At 39.9% G+C, this 21525-nt stretch overlaps 1 protein-coding gene, 1 long non-coding RNA gene and 1 other non-coding gene across 8 annotated transcripts in view; 1 reads left to right on the top strand and 2 right to left on the bottom strand.

The window, feature by feature from the left end:
* The window catches only part of SLIT3 (slit guidance ligand 3), a 526297-nt gene that overhangs the window by 103110 nt on the left and 401662 nt on the right, over positions 1–21525 (bottom strand). For all 6 annotated transcript variants that reach the window (XM_040646811.1, XM_040646810.1, XM_015293584.4 and 3 more), the window contains 4 exons: positions 19907–20070; positions 7155–7305; positions 5968–6042; positions 1645–1788 (listed from right to left, as the gene is read on the bottom strand). In XM_040646811.1, coding sequence (XP_040502745.1) covers positions 1645–1788; positions 5968–6042; positions 7155–7305; positions 19907–20070 — 534 coding nt within the window. The remainder of the gene's footprint in view (positions 1–1644; positions 1789–5967; positions 6043–7154; positions 7306–19906; positions 20071–21525) is intronic.
* LOC121106728 lies at positions 6134–8355 on the top strand. The gene is made up of 3 exons (XR_005839582.1): positions 6134–6269; positions 6853–6992; positions 8059–8355. It is a non-coding gene; the product is annotated as an uncharacterized LOC121106728 (long non-coding RNA).
* MIR218-2 (microRNA 218-2) lies at positions 11679–11773 on the bottom strand. The gene has a single exon (NR_031461.1). It is a non-coding gene; the product is annotated as a microRNA 218-2 (primary transcript).

Here is a 21525-nt window from a genome sequence, read left to right as displayed (position 1 = left end):
TTTAAAACTGGACTATGAATCTGTCCAGCATGGCCTCTTCATAAAAGGTCTTAACTTGACTGTTCAGAGCAAGTGAATGAATGGATAGACATATACATCCCTCAAACTTAAACCTTTGCTTTCATACCACGGTACACCATGCACTGTGTGCCCTTCCTGAAGGAAAACTTATACTTACAGATCCTCATTTCATGCTGTGTGTATTTAGACTGCTTTATCAGCTAGGGAGAAATGTAGGTCAGGTCAGCAGGATAGCCTGCATATTAAGTATCTTTTTGTTAAAAAAATGCTGGATACTCTTCAGGAGCATGGCTACAGGCTGCTTTACATTATGAAAATTAATTTAGCATCTATGGACAATATTTTAAATTCCCTTAGTAAAATGCATACATTAAAGAACAGATGGCTGAAACCACAGGAGAAAGAATAACAAAAGAAAAGATCTCTATTTGTCACTATAGGCCCAAGTCCTCCAAGCGAAGCCTGGATATTTCTCTATACTTGGACTGAAGGAATCGCGCCATGATATTCTGCAACATAAGATGCATTTGCTGCTAATGAATACACTGCAGATTTTAAATTTCATTGTGATTCCTAGAGTCTTCTTAATGACAGCAGCCACCTCATCAAGTGTTTTCTTTCCACAGCAGGGAGACTGTGCAGAAGTGGGTATTTTTCACATACAGATTATACTCATCATCTAGCATGAATCTTTGTGGTTGCCAGAGGCCTGACTGCTTCTCAGGATGGGGAAAAGGAGTTGATTGGATGCCATGTTGAAATCCTGTCTCTGATTCATCTTCCAATACATTTTTTAACTTGAAAGTAAATGAGTGCTACTTACTGTGAGTTTATGTATAAGCAATAGTTATAAGAAGTAAACTGCAAAATTGTTCTAAGAGCAAAAGTAGCACCAAACTGATTTCTTATGCATTTGTGCTCTATGTCTCATATGCGCTGCCCCCAACTACAACCACAGTAACAGTAGAGCTGCAGGTATGTTTTATAGCACATGGGGCTGTGGACAGCCCAAAGCCATGTGTGTGTACATGGACAGCTACTCCCGGTGCAAAGTGAGCAGGGCAGCTACCTTCTGCCAGCAGGACCTGCAATAATTTGGTTAGGCCTGCCTTAAGTTGCTTAGCTACACTGACTTTTGGTGGTGGCAATAATTCGAGCCTTTCTTCTCTTGTTTCCTGGTGATTTCACATAGTGTGTAGGGTATTAAAATCCCTTAGGTTCCTCCTCTCCTCTGAGGTTTGGTTTAAGCAGACCAACAATTTCAATTTGGATGGAGGGGGTTGTGGTTAGATAAACTAATATCTAACAAATACATTCCCACATGCCTTGTTTCTATAGGAAATAGTATAGGCATTAAATGATTAAAAGCACCCAAATTTGGCCCGTGACAGGTTCATCATCAAATTGCTCCTGAAACTTTTGAAAATCTGTTTTCTTCTACAGAAAGTACATCAATCTCACACCTCCTCAGGACTAGCAATTTACTGCAGGTCCATCACCCTGAAACAAGACACTGTGTTCGAGCTTGTTGTCTAGTAAAAGAGATTTTAGCAAGCACTGCTGAACTTGAGCGCTCCCACTCAAGATACAGTGGGAAAGAGAAAGACAGGTCTTTGCACTCACAGTGTCTTCAGCCCCGTGAGGCCTCTAAACATTCGTCCGTGCACTGATTCCAGTTGATTCTCTGTCAGAATCAGCTCCTGCACTCCCGAAGCTCCATCAAATGTGCCTTCTCGAATCTCCTTGATCTTATTATTGCTCAGATTTCTGGAAAGAGACAACCAGTCACAATAAGAAAAGGATTAGTGTTTCATTCAAAACATATATCATCACACTGGAAGGGAGAAGAACAGTTATATGCTTTTCAGTGGTTATCTAGTAAAGCACGCAGTCAGCAAGGAGAGGACAGAACAGCTCAGAAGTGTATTTAATGTACTTACAGATAGCTCCCTTCACTCCACTTGTAAAAAATACAGATCAGACTTATCAAGAGTATTTAAATCCATGGAATTACCAGCTCTAATACCTCATCTCATTGACAATAAGTGTCTCAGACCTGCTATAAACAGGGTTTTTTAACACAGATTAACGTCCTTGAAGTTACAGATTCTACCTGGGATTGGCTGCTCAGTAGAAACAATATTACTACCACTGAAATTGGGATCATCATATTGAAATGTGTTTATTTAGCAAACCATGGTCTTTATTTTATACTGACCACCGGTATGAGTGTAAAAAACTGTGTGACTGAATGCATCTGATACAAATTTTAATATACGTGATCATGAACTCTTAGGCATTTAAATTTAATACCATCTTTTAGAATGGAATGAGTATCATTTAATTCTCAGTTCACGCCTACTGCAACACACGACATTATTTTCTAAATATTTACCCTGCCTTTGCAGTCTCAGGATGTTTGTTATAGATCAACACTGAAGAACTTCAGTCTAGAAAGTCAAATGAAGTCCTGATGGAATGAAAAGTGAATCTTCTGAATATTTCATATTTGTGAAAAACCCAGTGAATAGAGAACTTCTGAATGATAAAATGCCCTTAGAGATGCATAAAAATAAATGGCTTTTAATTATTTAAAACACTTATGTAAGAGGCCATAAGCACATGAAGACCTTGGGCCTCAGTCCTTCAAGCATGCCCTTATGAAGTCCTGTACAGACTGTAGTGAGTAATACTATTTGTTTAGGCTTTTGACAGGCAGCATTATTTCTGTTTTACTGTCTACAATAAAAAAGAGAAAGTAAAACATACACTCTTGTTCCCAGGAAGATGCCAAATTCCAACACTACTGCTAATACTGAACGATATCTTATTCCAGAAATGATCCCACTACACACAGCATGAGTAATAGTTTCAAAATCCAATTCCAGGTGATATAAAACAAATGACAAAGTATCAGATTAGCACCTGGGCTGCAATGCTCAGAAGAACAGGCAATCTTGTTGGGATAAAAGTCGACAGAAGACATGGCAACAGGACAGCCTGGCCTCAGACACGAATAACATGGGTCTTGCTCTTTTCAGAAGTCATCACTTAATTAAAAAATGTTGAGTCTTGGAGATATGTTTCATGTGGGAAACTTGAGTATGCTGGTTTATGTCTGCTGAAATACTGTCAGACACTGGGCCCAGCATGTGGTCCATCACCTCTTGTGCATTCTGTGACCAGAAAGCAGTAATCAGCCAAAAATGATATAGAAGTATACAGAAAACTTAAATGCTGGTTTTACTTTCCAGGGGTTTTGTACTTTGTGCTAACACTCACACAAAGACTTAATGTGAGTTAAAAACAAGTCAGGGATGGATATTCTGACATATGCATTTAATTTGGGGGCTCAGCTATTTCTATAATGGAAACGTTTATAGCTCAGCATCTCTTTTGAATGCTGGCATAAATAATTGCTCCCAATGATCCCTTTCATAGTTAAGATCACACCATGATGCTCATTTGTACAAAAATAAATAACTAAATAAATGTTTGTGGTGGGAAGGGAGTATGAGTTATTAAAAGGCTTTTGACTCAACTCACATACTGCAAACTGACCTATATTTGTAGTCAGATGTTTTACTAGTATTTTTCTTTTACTGTCTAAAAGATATTTAGTCACATTTCCTAAAAATGGCCACAGTTTTAAAGGATGATCATCTACTCAAAGCAAAAAATGCAAATATTGGAGAGGAAGGCTGGCCATAATCTGTCAAGGAATTGGCAACTTTACACCACCCAAACCATCTCAATTTTCTTTGCTGGCACGGGACCTCTGTAGAGAGGTAACTTCATTCATTAAAGTTAATAATGTCCCATCATTTCAACAACATAAAATCATCCAAAAATAAGCTAGCAGTTGCAGAAAAGCCCAATTATATGTACCCTTCCCATGTAAGAGATTTGAAAATCCAAGATTAAATGGTGTAACAGAGTTGCAAGAGAAAAAAGATTTACAATAGGTAAAGAAGATAGTGCCCCATAATACCACTTGAAGTGTAGTCACTTACAGATTTCTTTATTTGTTTTCCCAAATTAAAGTTTCGCTTATCAGAACGCAACAAAAAGTTGGTAGATGACAGCACTTATTCACTCAGAAAACATATCGTCCCTAAGGCCTGACCCACTAGAATAACAGACATGAGAAATTACATACTTTGCAGTCTAGAATTACCAGAAAAATAATCAACTGCTGATACAAATCTTGAAAAATAAAAGCAGTGAAACTTTTGCCTGCTCTGCAACTCAAGAGAGCGTTGGTCTGTCCTTCCCAGCACTAAAATGATGTTTCCTAGATGATGACTGCAGCACTTGACAAGGAACTCTTTCTTTTCTATTAGAAAAATTTTGACAGGCTTTACAGCAAACCCCCATTCTAGAAAAATCCCATCATCTCACAGTGCTAAGCTTCTCTCAGGAATTGTTCTTGAAATACTGAAAGACAGTGGAAAAGAAAATGAATCCTGAGTATTTTCCAAGGTACCTATGGCCTCTGGCAGGATCAAAGGACAGTCTGATAGTGATAGTGCAAGGGGGAATGGCTTTAAAGGAAAAGAAGGGAGATTTAGATGACATGTTAAAGGCAAGTTCTTTGCTCAGAGGCCCTGGAACATGCTGTCCAGAGGAGCTGTGGATGTCCCATCCATGGAGGTGCTCAAGGCCTGGGACAGGTTTGATCTGATCTGGTTCCAGCCCCCATGGCAGGAGGTTGAAACTGGATGGGCTTTAAGGTCCCTTCCAACCCCAGCCATTCTACGTTCTACAATTCTGTAGTCAACCTGGTCACTCTAGGGGGCTACTGTTCCCTTAGGGACTCCCTGATTTACCACAGTGATAAATTTTAATCCTATTTCCAGACATTTATTTTAGGGAAGAGGTCAAAAGAAAATTTCAGAAAGCCTAGGGTTACTTTATGTGTTGCTATGAATAGGAAATGAACAGATTTAGGAAGCTCTCAAGGTGAGATTGCTCTTACAGTTCACTTTTCAGTCAGATTTCACTTAGCTTATGACTAAAGTTTATAATAATATTATTTCTGTTGATCTTCTTACTTCAACACAGAACAAGCTGGGTGCTACTCAGACTTAACAGAATCATTCATCCTGCTATACTTTCCTTTACTTGTGGTGTTCATTGCCAAATTACCACAAACACAACCACCAGAGTGCAGCCCAACTGCAAAAGCTCTGCTTGGTCTTTTATTTTTCTGTTTTAACATGCTAACAGCTTGTTCTGAGCCGAGTTTTCCCTAGAGTATTACAGGCTGTTGGTGTGTATAGAGTTTTAAAGTATAATTTAGGAGGAGAGCCCCAAAGCTACTGCTTTCTTGAGGAGGAATGAAGCTTGCAGAGAGTATTTTACAGCTTGTAACAAGTCTGGCTGGCTTTTACAGAGCGAGCTCTTCTCCGGAGCAGGATGGCACTGGAAGACTTAAATACTACAGACAGACAGAGAAATATACTCAGTGACATTCATGCATTCTTGCAGTAGAGCAGACTCATGGTATCACTGAAAAAGGAGGCATGTGATAAGCCCACACAACATTCTACAATTTCATTTCCACAAAATAAAATCTATTTCTATGTAGTAAGTGACAGGTGACTGCAACCTCAATTGCCATGGCAAAATCTATGCTTAGGGAAAAAACAGCACATAACAGCTGATTCCAACTTCTGTCTGCTCAAGAAAGTTCAGGTTTTGCTTATTAAACTGACTCCTAAACTACTCATTGTAGCTTAACTGGGCCTGTCCATCTAAGAGGTAACTCATTCAGTTTCCTTAAATTTACATTAAAAACAATGAATACAGCTACTGCAGTACTAAACTATAAAACTTCATTCCTTCCTCCTTCCTTGCAGTCCAAGACAACACGTATTCTAGCAATAACAATGCTAGAATGCTATAGCTATGTAATGCTATAACAAGCAAATAACTTGAACTTACATTTTTCTGAGGTTGGGCAATTTCTTGAAGAGTCCAATAGCTTCCAAAACAGAAATGTCATTGTCATTCAAACGCCTGATGGGAAAAAAACAGAAAGACATTTAATGCTTCATAGATCTCTTCAGATATATCTCTGTGACATACAGGACTGTCACAAAGAGAGAATTATGACCTTTGCAAACAAGATACTATCTGCCATGTGTCTCAGACTCCTGAAGTGTAAAAAGATATAGAAGCTTAGGATGCCTTTAAGAGTGTGATACCAATGGACAGTGCGAGAATGCTTTTTTTCAGTCCACACAGTAAGATATGATTAACCTTAAAAACTTCTTCTCTCTGAGAGTGGTCAGGTGCTGGAATGGCTGCCCAGGGAGGTGATGGAGTCGCCGTCCCTGGCAGTGTTCAAGAGGCGTCTGGATGAGGAGCTACGAGATCTGATTTAGTAGCTTGTGGTAGTAATGGTAGTAGGAGGATGGTTGGACTAGATGATCTTGTAGGTCCTTTCCAACCTTATCATTCTATGATTCTATGATTAACCATCACAAGGCTTTGTTTGCATGTCTAAACCTCCCTTGTGTATCCTGTAAAAGAGACGTGCGGTTGGAGATCTGGTCCACGTAAATGGAAGCAATTTGATACTGAGTTATTTCCCATAAAATTCCATTAATCTTCAAAAATACTGCAAAAGCTGCCATCCTGGCAGGCTTGGGATGCAAATCCTTTCTCTGATGTACCTCAGTTTTTTCTACAGAGAGACTTTTCTGTGTTTCTGGATGTCACTCTCTTATATTCTTCTATCTTAACCTCAGAACTGTTCATATACTATGTCTTAAGTACAAAAAAAGACGATTATGTTTGAAAAAGACAATTATGTTTCACACAAAGGCATCAAAGGTCAAAGGAAGAGGAACCATGAAAATAGCTTGTGTGAGCCACGTGACAAAGCAGGATGTCAAGAAGACACGGAGAAGCAGCTGATGCACAGGGCCACGGCTCCTTTCTCATTTAGCGTGAGAGATAAGGAGGTAAGAAAGCTGTGGTGCTCCACCAGAATAAAATTAACCTACCCCGTTTCACATGGGGATCGAGGCAGAAGGTGCCTTGATTTGCTGAGCCCCTATACAGCCTTTAAAGTCTAGGAAAACCAACGTGCCCGACTGAGCACATCTTGGAGAGGCAGCACTTACAGATCAGTGGTATATTCAGGAAGGTGGCTGGGTAATCGGGTTAGCTTTTGGTTGGAGCAGTCCACAACTGTTCCCTCACAGCGACACTTCTCAGGACAGACAAGATCCATGAAACACTTCCCAGTGAATTTACTTCTGTAATCCTCTGACCCTGCAATAAAGGGAAAATACATTCCAGCAAACAGCTCCTGATAACTGCAGCAATCAGAGACTTATGGAACCAGTTTTCAACACTGCCTCCTGTCAGCTACAAGCTTCTGCACTCAATTTTAATACTTGCAAAAAGTTTTTTCAACAATTTTTCAAATGACTCTCCCAGACTAGCCTCTGTTTTTTCATTCTTCCCTTGACAAATTAATTTCTTGTCTATCTGACCAGCATACCTGTTAAGGCATCCTTTCTTACATGCCTAGCTAGCCGCTGGGGTCTGCTTCAAGGAAGCTCCAGCAAAGTTACTTGGTCAGATTTTGCACTTATTTCAGCATGTAGGAAGAGGGATCTCATGAAGGCAGGAGTTATTTTGATGCATTCAAATGACAGATTTTTTCACATGAAGTCATTACAAAAAAAAAAACAACAAAATTTTCAAACCTCAGCTCTTAGAGCTATCTTAGAGAGCAGCCTTGTATAAGAGTACCTTGTCAATTTCCAACAATTAGATACCTTTATTAACTATATTAAACAAACAGCAGAAGAAAGTAATAGCACTTTAAATCATTTTCATTTTAATTAAGAAATGGGTAGACCATACTCAGTGAGAAGCACTCCCTCATGTGCCATTATACCATGATTGCCAGACCTCTTTGACTAGGTTTTTTGACCCATTCTAATGAAATGCTTTTCCAATTAGGCTCAGTGAACTAATCTGTCCTTTTCTGGTTTGGTTTTTCTCTTTTAATAACAGCAGGTTTGAAACTTGATCTCTGTGTTTCATGGAACCAGCAGCATTAATAAATGTGTATGCAATCAAAGCGTTGCCAAGACAGACCCCGCCATGCAATACCTGCCCACTCACTTCATATTTCACAACGGAAACTCCAGAATTGTCTCAGGAATTCTGTGTAATGTCCAGCCATCGTAACTACCAAGAAATAGTTTTAACTTTTCCAGAGTCCTAAAAGCCAATTTCAAGGCTTTCTCAGGAATGATTTGAGCAAGTTCAGATTTTGTAAAGAACCATAAAACAGCAGTAGAAACTTGAGCTGAGATTTTGTTTTAGAGACTTGACGACATTCTTTACCTCTTCCAGACTGATAATACACCAGTGCTCATTTCATCAATGGACACTTTCAGAAGAAAAAAGGAATCACCTAAAATCCTCTATTATTTTAACTTCTGTTACACATTACCTGCCACTGGGTGATGCACTGAAAGCAAGCAGCTCTGCAGGCAATCTAACATCTTGATTCCACTCACACACTTGGGTTTGGTTTTGTAATTCCAAACTAGATTATGATAAACGTTACATGCAGCTTTGTACACTACCACTTTTGCGGTGCTAAGCACCTGCAGGTTATCATGGTTCTTGTAAATTATACATCTACAGTGAGACTTGACTACTGTTTTATAGCCTACTGGCACAGCACTTAAAATATGAGGAGCACTGGGCATTTTGAAGTATTTCAAACATACTTAACATTTCTTCTTACAACCATCGTTTAAATTCTATTTTTTGGAAAAAAAATAAAATAGAAAAGCACATCTGATTTCCAGTCCTAAAACTTGCAGGCTTGGCAGCCTGGATAAAATGACAAGTGACAAATGTACAATTTATTGATTCCAAAAACAGCTGTATTTGCTTAGGCTTATAAAGCAGTAGTTTTGGTTGCTTATGATTCCTCAAAACAATGCCAACAATGAACAGCTACAAGGATTAGAGTTTATTAAAACTGCTACAGTTATAGCACACATTGAAGAAAAACAGAATTTTTCAGTGATCAGAAAGTGTCCTGAAGTCCACAAATTAACCCTCGAAGAAGCAATTCTAACTTTCGTTATAAAAGCATTCTTTGAATGAATAATCACAACCATCATGAGGTTACACATGGTAAGATTTTATTAAGTATGCATTTTTGTTAACTTACAGATACAGGATTAATATTCCTAAGGAAAACAGAGAAGGAAGAGAAAGTAAGTGGGACGTTTTGTGAAGGAGGAAAGAGTCAGAGGGTAATAGATGGTTTTTGCTGTTGTTGTTTTTTCTTTCTCAGAAGCTTTTTGGCAGAGTAAATAAAGAATATTTACCACATTTTGACTTAGCAGACTGACACTCCTGATGATTTATAACTTTCCAGCCTGCACCAGCCATGGGAAGATGTCATGTGGCCATCAGTGCACTGCCTCCACACTTGCAGCAGGGGAAAGCCCTCTCAACTCAGCAGGAGAGGATGGGACCTTCATACTTTCCTTCCTTCCTTACTGCATTTTATTTTACTCAACTTTATAAAAAATATTTTCTAAAATGAAGGTTTGAATAAGAATTACCCAGTTAGGCACAGTCAGAAGTAATCAATGGCACAGATACGCTGAGCCAGTACTTAGTCACCCATTAGGCCATGAGAAAGCAGGAATCACCTGCCAACAACTAAATAAAATTTACTGTTTGACCTGAGCCTTGAGGTCACTTTGACAGGTGGCTGCTCTATTAAGATATTCCCATCTGGGATACTAATGTGAAACGGAGCCATCTGCTTGCAGAACTAGTTAGGGACATACACCCATTGCTATCTTTATCGCTGTATTGCTACAGGGCTCTGAGTGGATATGACAGGATTCAGGAAGCACAATCAATATCCCATGCATGTGGTACTTCTTGCATTTCCCAAAATCACCCATGGAAAGCCATGGAAAAGAGATGCAGGATGTGCACAGAGCACACACTTGACTTTATTTTACTATTCCAGAGCAGCCATTTGGTCATTTCATTACATTTGAAAGCACATGTGCAGTATAGATGAGAACTCTGTGAAGCCTGGCTGAATGTAAAACATGATCAGGAGTTTTCAGTAATTTCCAAAAGGAAGAAGAATTTTTAATATGAGTATTATGAGGAGCCAAGGCAAGAGCAAGGCATGTATTTTATTGAGGGTAATGGTGTTTATCTGAATTGCTAGTTACACTGATAACATTTTCATTTCACAATCTACGTGACACCACTACCAGGTATCAGTGCATTGTAATTCATACAGCATCGCTGAGCAAAACCAAATGCCATTTTATAGAACAGCAGTACTGTGATAAAGAAACACTACATTTCCAAGCACTGACATATTTCAGGGGCCTCTCTAGTACTCACACAGAGAAATTAAGCAGCACAAAGAGCTTTTTCTCCCGTGTAAGCGATTGCTTAGCAAACCTGATTTCAGTTTTTAAAAATGAGCAATTCCAAAAGGACTCAAAAGGAGTGCTGAATGACGAGCTCTGGAAAAAATCAAGCTGTTTTTATTCAGAGGCATGATGACTGACCTGATATTCTCCTTCTATAAAACATGGATCCAATTGTCTGAAATTTGGCAAAAATAAGATCACGGACACCATGGGTCCAACACTTGGCCACAACCCCAGGAATCCTGACACTTACTTCTTTACTTAACCACTTGATCACAACTCTCATACACTTTCAGGGAAAAGAAAAAACAGGATGTACATTGTTTTACATCATTTCCCATCCAAAGTAGTAATTCTTATCTGTAATTATAGAGAAAATCTAAAAATCACATATGTCCTCCTTCTGATGGCTCCACAACAGATATGCAGCAGCTCTGTGAGATGAAGCAGCATTTCCACACAAGAAAACTTCCGCACGAGGCCCTCAAAGTACTTTACGAAATGTGTGTAAGAATCTCTGGGAGGAAAGTTAGGAAGAAGTACATTAAAGGTCTTACCTATGCTGGCTGATCCAAAAGGGCTCATTAGTGCGTGTTGACTCAGCTTTGTGCTATGTGGCTATTGGATAATTGCTTTCATACAGGCCACATTACACACGTCATTTCAGGATAAAAGATAACGCTTTGCAGAGTCTTCTAAGGTTCTTCTGCAGCATACTTCTTCATAATGAAATGCCAGCACAGTAAGATTGCTCAAATCAGGTCCAAGGTTACGTTAAGCATCAGACATCTCATTACACAGCACAGCATCCAAAAGGTCCCTCAAGCAGAAGGACTCACAGGCCAGTTCAGATAGAGAGATGCAGTTTACATTATTCATAAGGTAAGTAGACAAAAAGACTTTTCATCTCTGTAGGTATGACTGGAGCCACCCTTGAATCTCATTCACCAACAGGATGCCTAACTTTTTCCTTCTAAGAGCAACTAAACAGATTAATTACTTGGAAACGGTTATTCTGCATGCAAGCCCTTTGGAAAGTCGGACCCAATGTCACCAGGGTCCCCCCAGCAGTCCTCCAGTGCCTGGAGTCTGGTTAAGCAACGCACATCACCTTTTTCACTTTTCCTGTGAGAAAAGGGGAATCTCTCACCTTTTGATGGTTCTGAAAACAGCAGAAGTATCCCAGCATGCCATGCGGCAGGGAGTATGCAGCCTTCCATGGTGCTTGACAGAACCATGTTCAATTTGTATTGTTCTACCACATGGTTAGATCAAGCACAAAGGAAAACCCCATGGACAGCCAGAGTCAGAGTTAGGCAGCGCCAAAGAGAGAAGAGCGTTGAGAGGAAGCAGCATGGAGAAGCACAAGCTGAAGGTTCACTGAGAGCTGCTCTCCACTTCACCCATGCAAAAAGGTGCTGGATACAAGAGGTCATCCTTTATGCTACAACTGCAGAACACCCTGGAGCACAATTGGGGTTAGTGTACAAGAACAGAGCCTGGGCAAATTCAGAGACAGAACTAGTATGACAAAACTACTACCAAAGCACTGCAAATAGCTCTCTCCAGGAACAATGTGCATCTTCCACCACATGTGAAGGACTGAGTCGTGCTGCTCTTTGTTAGCTACTTACACACTCACGGTGTCTTCTCCCAGTGCAACTTCCATTTCAGTTTTCCCCATTTTAAATCCAACCTCAGAAATACACAACTTGTATAAACAACAGATTCTGAGCTGATGGTGAACCTCCAGCAGCCAACCCTCCCTGAGCTCCTTGTGAGCCACTCTCAGCTCCCAGCAGCCTTTCATGCTGGTGGCACTTACACTGAAGGTCTGTAATCACCACTGCTTTGCCTTGCTTTTTTTTTTCTTTGTACTTTGTACCATGGCAGACAAGGGAGCACACGTAAGCCACTAAAGACATATTAAGGCAAACAGGAGTATTTTGTTATTCTGCCTCTTGGCATAAAAGTTGTGTTTCCTACATCCCTGATTATTTCCAACAGCTTTGTTGTAACTCATTCCTGCAGCTTTAACATATAAAGTAGGGCATTCCATTTTGGCTTGACTGCTCCCTCTGAAATAAAACTCCCATGGACTTAATGTCTGCAGAGCTATGCCAGTGATGAGTGCTTTTGAAAGTCACATCTCAAATGTTCTTGCAGGCTTCATGAACGAGAGGAAGTGCCTGTCCTCTGCAACTGCTCAGAATATTTTGCTGGACTTCAATGAAGGTCAACGCTTGTGCCTTAAAAACACAAAACGCCACTTTCCTTAGTAAGGGCTTTGTGTTGCCCAAAGCACAAAGTCAGCATCAAGCAGATTATTCACTGCCTACAGAGAGAACAATGTGAGAACTTGGGCAGAGATGACAGATAATAGAGCAAGGGGCTCTGCTTCATTCTGTACATTTTGCCATGAAGCAGCATTACTGCAGAGAACAACAACACAAAATTACTTTCAAACTCCAGAAACTATGGAAAACTATGTACAGTGTTAACTCAGCCACCTTATGTGTGGGTTTGTTTCCTAAACAGCACTAGTCAAACTAGCAGCTTTTGTGGGGAACCTAAAGATAAACCTTCATTCCCCATAAGCTGCCAAAGTAGACACAGCCCTAAATGATGCAAAAGTTGGATTATTAATTTTCTTTTGTTACCCATGCAGAATGGCACAATGGACATTACCATTAACTTGCTTCTACGATAGAAATTAGTAATATGACTGGCACTTCTGCTAGTAATTTTGTATGTCTTTAGCCCATGAGGGTTCAGAGTTTCATATCCTTCTTCCTATGCCTGTTTAGTAATGCAGCAATTCTGACATTCTTCAATTAAATTCATCCATGGTGTTGTGTTAAGCAATGGAAAGTAATAGTTCGCGCCTTCCAAAGACTTGTATATTATATGCAGATTTTCAGCATTAAGTAGAATATCTGTAATGAACTCAGTGAGTTCAGTGTCAGTGAACCCTCTCAGTCCTACTGGAAATGAATGTGGTCAGAGCCCCGAAAACACCTTCTCAAGAAACCCCTAGAGGATATTTTGAAGAAGTCTCTATTCTGCTTCGGCACTAATTGAACACTGCTCTCATTATCAGCCTAAGCTCATCAGCAATGGCAATGAGCTAAAGGTACCAGCACACAAAGAGTGGTCTGCCGAAACCCTGATTTACATCCCCAAAAGACAGAAGAGGTGAAATACTCCACAAATATATTTTGGCCTCTCAGCACGTTGCAGACTACTGCAAGAAATATGCAGGAACAGAGCTTTTCTTCTTCTCATTCTTTCTTTTTTTGGTGAATGGAGTAGAAATCAGGGAAGCACACTATTTTGTGTTAGGCACAGTAAATAATATTTCAAAAAGAAATTCCCAATTTCTAACTGTCCCGTCATGTTATACTACCTCAGGACACTGCTGTAGTCTCCAAACAGTCAGAGGAAAATTTATTGTCCATTTGCAAGCTCAAACATTCTAGCAGTGGCTGCAGCAGACTGGCTCTCTTCATGCCAATGCCTCCCCAATTATTTTCTATATCATATTCAAGTGACCGTTACCTGCACAAAAAAGTGCTAAGTTTAGCATCTCTGATGAGTGCCTCTCAACTTAATCTCAACACATGCAATGGCAATGTGATTTCGGCCCCACCTCCCGCTAAACAAATCCATCAGAAGGGACCACTTGTAAGGGGGAGAAGGGCACAGCTGTAAGCTCTCAGCTTCTGTCACAGCCAGGGAAGGCATCAGCAGAAGACAAATCAGATCTCCAATGAGGAATCTATTGCTCTGTATTCCACACGTGGGGAACTTAGAACAGTTGCATTATTGCATGCCCAAAAGACATGGATACATCTGTGACTTGCCATTCCTTCTCCCAGCTCCGTACTACTAGTCATAGCAGTCACGTTGGGTTCCCAATGACTTCAGCTTCATTCATGCAAAACAAAGCTCAAATACACTCAGTCACAGAGAACAGTGAAGACTTCACGCTCGTAATTATGAATTAAATACAAGATTTAATCTGCAGGTGATTTGTTGCTGTTAAACAGCATTCCACTCAGACACAATTATCCTTATGCACAACATATCCTCAGTTTTGCCATATTCAGACTCTGAAGATGATTTTCTAGGGTCTTTGTGCCTTCTTTGAAAACAAATCAACTGCAATACTCTCTTCCCCCCAAAAAAGCAACCAGAAAACCAAATCACACAGCATATTTAAACTGAATTAAATATATATATATGTAAAAAAGTAAAATCTGAGTGCTGTTAATTTTTCAGTTGTCCAGATCAGAAGTGATTTTATTCCTCCCACTCATGCTCAAGCCAAAGCCCTAGTGAGGAAAAGTGTCGGAGCTTGGCCTCAGTTGTCCTGTGCATCCTGTGCAGGATTGTCAGTGCCCACCACTTCAGCTCCAGCACGAACAAACCTCTGAGCCATCCGGGTTCAGTGCCCGCTCAGGCAGGAGCTGCTGGAGAGCAGCATGCTGGGGGCAGGCCAAATTGTGATTCCCTGAGCATGTGTCACTGCAGCACTGCAGCAAAGGAGATGAGCAGGTGCATATCAGTGCTTTTCATGAAACAGAAAATGCTAAGGACAGCGATACACCTACATAGTCAGTAAATGACTATTTGCTTACTAAAAACAGAAGGAATTTGCAAAGCTGTCATTAGAGTGATTTGCAAATTATGGGAACAATGGAGTGTTTCAATCAGATAAATTATTTATATAAGAGCTGGATGAAATTCACTTGCCTTTCTTGACTTAACACTGGTTGAGGAGCAACAGTACAGTGCACCTTTTTGTTTTGAGAGCTCCAAGACCTTAAATGTTGACATATAACAGCAGAAACTGGAGAACCTAGGGAGAACAAGGGGCAGGAAACATGACCCTGGGCAGAAAGCCCTGATGTGCAGCCTGTTTTCTCCTGGCTGGGAAAACACTGTCCACTGCAGGTCTACACTTCTAAGGCTGAAACAATGCAGAAAAAAAGAGAATGACATTTCAGGTGCTTGCAAGTATAGGAATTCTGCTCCAGTGTAGATACGTAAACCAGGAGGTATCAATATGTATAAATACAGAGACTGGAAAAGACACATAAGGAACTAGGGGAAAGCTGCAATTCCTAGCAAGAGAGATTACCAAATACCTTTGAAAATTATGAGTGAACAAACAGCAATATGTACTCTGCTGCACTGCTATCTAGTAACAGTGGAGACCACGAGAGATACAACACCAGCCCTAAGCATGAAAGCTCTAGATTTGTATGGACAGCAGAGGCTAACTTTGATTTGGGTTGGGTTAAAAAGAGGCAGCATCCAAAAAGGAGAGAACTGTGCTGGCAGATGGTTCGTTGGCCTCCTCCTATTACTCCAGGTGCTTTTGACTTGTACAGCACTATCTGGAACTGAAGCATTTAAAGTCAGATAAATAGAAGGTATGCCTCAATGCAAGAGGGAGCAAGAAGACAGTTTAATTCTTAGCACTTCTAATAGGAACCTTATTTTTAAGATTTCTACTGCTAAGAATTAGAAGATAAAAAACTTCGGTGATGTGATGCTCCTAGGCATGTGTATGCTTTGATCCTTATCAGAAATGGTGTATGTTTGTACAGCAGGTGGAACTTTCATCACTTTTTAAACACACAGTACACTGAAAAATACAAATACATTGCAGGGAAAAAAAGATACACAGCTGAATACTTGAGCAGCCCTCTGCAAAATCTATTTCATACAGTGTCACACAGCAATCAAGAATCTTGCCAGCTCTTGAAGTGACAATAAGCTACCACAGAGACAACACAATCTGCTCATAGATTCATTTCCCTTCCACCTAAAGCCCAGCACTGCTTTAGAAAACAAAACTGCTGTGCAGTGAACTTTGCCCAGTTCTACTGGTCAGAAGATGCTGTTGTTCTTTTCTCCTGTTCTTACTAAAAATGGGAGTTCTCAGTGACCCAAGACAAGAAAGTCTCATTGGATCTTTAAGTCACAGTGGGCAGATACAGTCAAAACAAAAATGATCGTAAGAATTTTATTGCTGCCATTGAAAAATGACATTATCTCCATTTTCAAAGCAGAAGACAGTTTATTACCAGTCATTTCTCCAGCTTCTCTTGCAAAAAAAAAAAAAAACCAACCCCTTTTTTAGTCTCAAATACTATAACTGTGGGGAGACAGTTAAACAAGGGGGAGGTTTATTATTATTTTGGTGCATCACATTCAATTGAAGGCAGAAATAGTATCTATTGCAATTTGAGGCTTAAACATTTCAGATAATATATCCAACAGCTTTGCCAGTCTCACTGCCCTGGGCAAAAACATCTCCCTTTTCCTGCTGTTCCTTCATTTCATGCTATAATGCTTCCAATTCTCATTTTAAAAGGAATTATGTACATTACCTACCTGTTGCACAGAATCTGCTTCCTATGGCTACTCATAACCTTTGCAGATGTTGCTTCATCATTATCGGTAAAAGCATGAGTCATGTTGTTCAGAAAGGAAACAGCATCTGGGAGAACTGCTTTGATGATAAATTAAAGAAGAAATCCTGTTCATCTTGCTAAAGACTATCCAAAGGATGGTGGGAAGTTGGAATAAAACATGAAAGAAACAATATGCAGAACTAAGTTTGCTAGATTTTTCTTTTTTTTCTTTTTTTTTTCTTTTTTTGTGCTGCATAGTTTTGTCCTCACAATTACACACAGTTAATTAAATACTGTTCTGTTTAGCCCATCCACACCGCTGAATGGGCTCCTAACCTTATTTTCTTGGTATGTCTTTACCTTTTCACACTGATGTAACTCAGGGGCACGATGGGCACACTGACACGATGGGCACACTACCTCTACTCTCACAGAATTTCTGTGCATCCTCATCACCTCTCCTAGGCCAAAGACTAGGTTAGGTTAACACCCCTCACACTGCTTCCTTAACCAACTCACACATTCACTGGGTTTTTCCCTACAAGACCAGCTTCTTGCTATTAACATTAATTAAACATATTGAACTGCATGAAAATATCGAACCCTGAAACAAGAACCCTCTAAGCAAAGAGATGGACATTTACAAGAAGACTTAAAATAAAAACTCTTTTCCTAAACACTGAGCAAAAGATGTAAAACCAATGGGGACTCCCACAGCCACCGAGGTCACTGACAAGATACTGAGCATTGCCATCTCAGTGGGATCGTGGGGGATCGTTCCTGGGTAACAGAAAGCACTGCTCAACAGCCTGTCTGAATGATGAAGATTCATACCTCATGGACTTTTCTGCACAAAGACGTGCTGTGTTAAATCCTGGGTCAAATATATTCCTCAAAATGAAAACATGGAAAATTCCTGCTATATGCAACATCTGAAACAGCCGTGATTCAAAGGGACAACATGAGCAGAAGAGGTGCCAAGGATGTCTGTTCTCTGGATTGATTTACAAACTAAGATTCTTCTAAACCATGCGACGTTCCCCCCCCCCCCCCCCCCCCTCATGTGAGCAGACAGTGAGTCAGGTTCAGTGTATCTCAACGCCATCTGGAAACTCTACAGGCAAGGATAGCTCCTCTATTGAGCTTTTCAATAGAATTAGCTTTCATCCAGTTGAAATCTTTGTTCTGAAGCTCTACAATCCCTGCCCTCCTCCTTCATAAGTCAGGTTTATGCCTCTTCCATGTGGTTTTGATATACTCATAGAACTGGAGAGCAAGGAAAAAAACAGCCTAATGCCTTAAGGAAAGGACTCCCAAGATAAGAACTCTCACAAAATATTATTCTCAACATCACCAGGTATAGTGTTCTGCATTGTTGCTCTTCTCAGCTATGACCTTTCATAAATGATATCAGATGGTGTTTGCCTTATCCAATAGACTGCACCATTGTTAGAGGCATGCATGCACATACATAACATAAATTTCTCTGTTAATAAAGGCAGAAGAAGGTAACCATGGCAAATTGGGTACAGATTTATACTGATCTGTTTCTGCAGATTACTTTCATTTCTAAATTATATTTATGCATTTTTATTTCAAGTTTGTTTAAAGATAAATATTACTAATTTACTTGTTACTATGATAGACACAATCCAAAAACCTCAATGTAAGTATGTCACAATTTCAATTCTAGTTATAAATTTTGCGGCTTGAGTCACAAATGATTGAAGACTTTAACAAGCATGCCCAAGACAATCTGACTGCAAATGAAGTTATCTTTATTTTATTTTCCCCATAAAAAGAAGGTTTAGCTCAGCATATTGCTTGCAGAGATACCCAAAGCACAATAGCTTGTTTTGGGCTGCTGCCATTTGGTTTCATGCTGCATCCCCATCCAGAGTCATCAATCTTTTACCACCAGGAACACAATTAATCATGGTTGTTGGTTGTTTTTTTTTTTCTTTTTCCCCCATAGGGAAAAGACAAAAGTCACAGTAATTTTTATAGAAAACACCGCAAGTTACTCCATCAATAACAGTCATTTTTCTCCTCAGTACACACTAATAGATTCCCTCACTGAAACCTGCTTGTCTTTACAGTATGCGAGAAAAGCAATAGCATAAAATATATATAAACCAACCGGTAGGAAAAAAAACACACGAAAAAGCATTCTGCTCAGTTGTGCTGTACAAGGCAATGAACGTCCTTTTACTTGTAGCTGGACCATAAATAAAAACCAGACAGGGTTGAGTAAAAGGTGTTTATGTTACTTTGGAGGTTATTTTCAAGTGGAAACAGTTTTTTATCTGGCTCACAACAACAAAAAATCTTTGCACAAACTGATAAAAGCCGTGACATAAAACTTAATAGAGACAGAAACCTTACCAACTTTTCTAAGCTTTACGTGAATTAATGCAAGATACTTGTGGATATCAAAAATTTATGACAGTTTATGAATCAACACTGTCCCCTCAATCCTGCTCACCCATAACCCAGGCCACAGGAGCGCGCTGCCAGTTGGATAAATACCTCACCCATGCCATTCTCAGTCTTTCATAGACAGCTTAAGCTGAGCTGTGATTAGGGTCATTAAGAGTTCTACCTGAATACAAAATGAAATTCTACACCGGTTCTAAAATATGACAACTGACATTTTTACCCCTTTAAAATATGACATCTGTGTAAAACTTTGTTCTCCTCAGACATGTTATACCTGAGCAATTCTTCTAAAATTAAATAAATATCACAAGATTTTCTCTTTTTTTCTTTTGTTTTAAGGCAGCTATAGACTACCTTTTTTTTTTTTTTTCTCTTTTCTCTTATAAATCCATAAGGTAATTGGCTTTCTGAAGAACTAACTGAATTTTCCAAATTTAATTTTAGAAGATGCTCCATAATATCCATTATAGCAAATGCTGCCCTGCAGATTCGATTAGTGGGCTCTCTGGACCTGCTTATTTCTGAATTGAAAGTGCAGTACAGCCTGGATAAATGAATTACCTGAGCAGCGGAACTTCTTGCTCTTGATCTGGCTGATTCGTTTGTTGGCAAGGCGACGCGGATTGCTGCATCGAGCGCCGCTGGTTTCTATCGGATTATCCTGCAGGTAATCAGCCAGCCACTTCAAATGGCAGTCGCACACAAATGGATTCTGAGCTAAATGTCTGAGAGAAGGATGGGATGTTTAATCAGAAGTGACCTGTGACACTGTACTCCATCACTGCTTTTCGCAAATGCAAACCTGAAGAGTAATTGAATAAGCTCCTAAAAACCCGGGCCTGGAGGAAACCACAGAGCTTCACATGAATGGGAGAACTCTGAGAGTTATCACGTTTTGTAGCTTATTAAGTCTGTCGTAAGTTCGTTCATGGAGCGAGCAAAAATTAATATAGCAAATCTGCCTTAAAGGACACAGACCGACCGTGTACAACGTCCAGTGCTTTCACCTGAAAGCTTGGTATGATGAACTGCGAGAGAAACGCACCCATCTGTATGCACCTGAGCTGAGAGATCACTTTGTACTCAGCTTTAAAATAAATTTCCTTGGCAAGCTCAGTTTTCTAAGGATCAAAAGGTGAGTAAATAAGTGCCCTGGAGCAGTGGACAGAGCCAGATGTGATCCGGAGGTCTTTTCTCAAGAGTGAAATTGATACTTGCATATAATCACTGTGCCTAATAGTATTCCCCTCACATGTATTTCTGCCTGGTTTTGAGAATGGATTGTTTATAAAAAGTAAGACTTGGCTCTGTTCTTCACCAAAATTTGCACATTTCCCACAGGAACACGCAGTACAGCACACTTTAACTGGACAGTTATACTTCATTAATAGAAGTCTTCTGAATTTCCTTGGAGAGAAAAGCATTTCTCTGCTGTTGTTATTGCTCTTTTTGCTTAACAAAGTTGAACAGTGCATTGGGAATCTGTCAGGTTTTACTCAGAACTCGATCTGATATCAGTTAAATGAACTTGCACTCATCCCTCTGATTTCCAGGGGAGCAGGACAAGGCTCTCTGACAACTGTGAAAAGTGTAACAGAGAAATGTTTAAATGTGGCTTTGGACAGAGGTATAAAGTTATATCCTCACAAGAACTCTGCTCTGTTGTTGCTAGTGTATTTTATCACCTGTATGAACACGGAGGTCACACCAAAATTAATGCCTCCTATTTATTTCCATGGAAACTACAACAGCTATGAAGGGCACAGTAATACTATTTGACAGAGCAAATTCTCAGCTACAAAGCACTATTTTTCAACACAATCACCACCATTAGCTATGCACTTTCACCAGTGATGAACAAGAGCCTGCATGCTGCCCTTGTCAAAATCTGCATCAGTGTCACTGTTGCCACTGCTGAAATGCGCCACTCACCCCTCACTAAGCTACATCCACTGTCTGGTCTCCAGAAACATGCAGCAAGAATCAATGAACATCAATGGATGACATTTTTTTTCCACACGGAGTAATTCAATTCCACACCTTTGCTTTATACACTTCCATGTCAGACACCATTTGCTCAGACATCTGTCACATGGCAACAAAATGTAACAAATATTGGCAGGAAGGTTCAGCCTCTACCACCATTTGATGCCAACATCCATTTCTGATGTTGCTGGCCA

Source organism: Gallus gallus, chromosome 13, assembly GCF_016699485.2.
Source record: "Gallus gallus isolate bGalGal1 chromosome 13, bGalGal1.mat.broiler.GRCg7b, whole genome shotgun sequence".
In the NCBI taxonomy this organism is placed as follows: Eukaryota; Metazoa; Chordata; class Aves; order Galliformes; family Phasianidae; genus Gallus; species Gallus gallus.
This window is presented reverse-complemented; position numbering and strand designations above follow the sequence as displayed.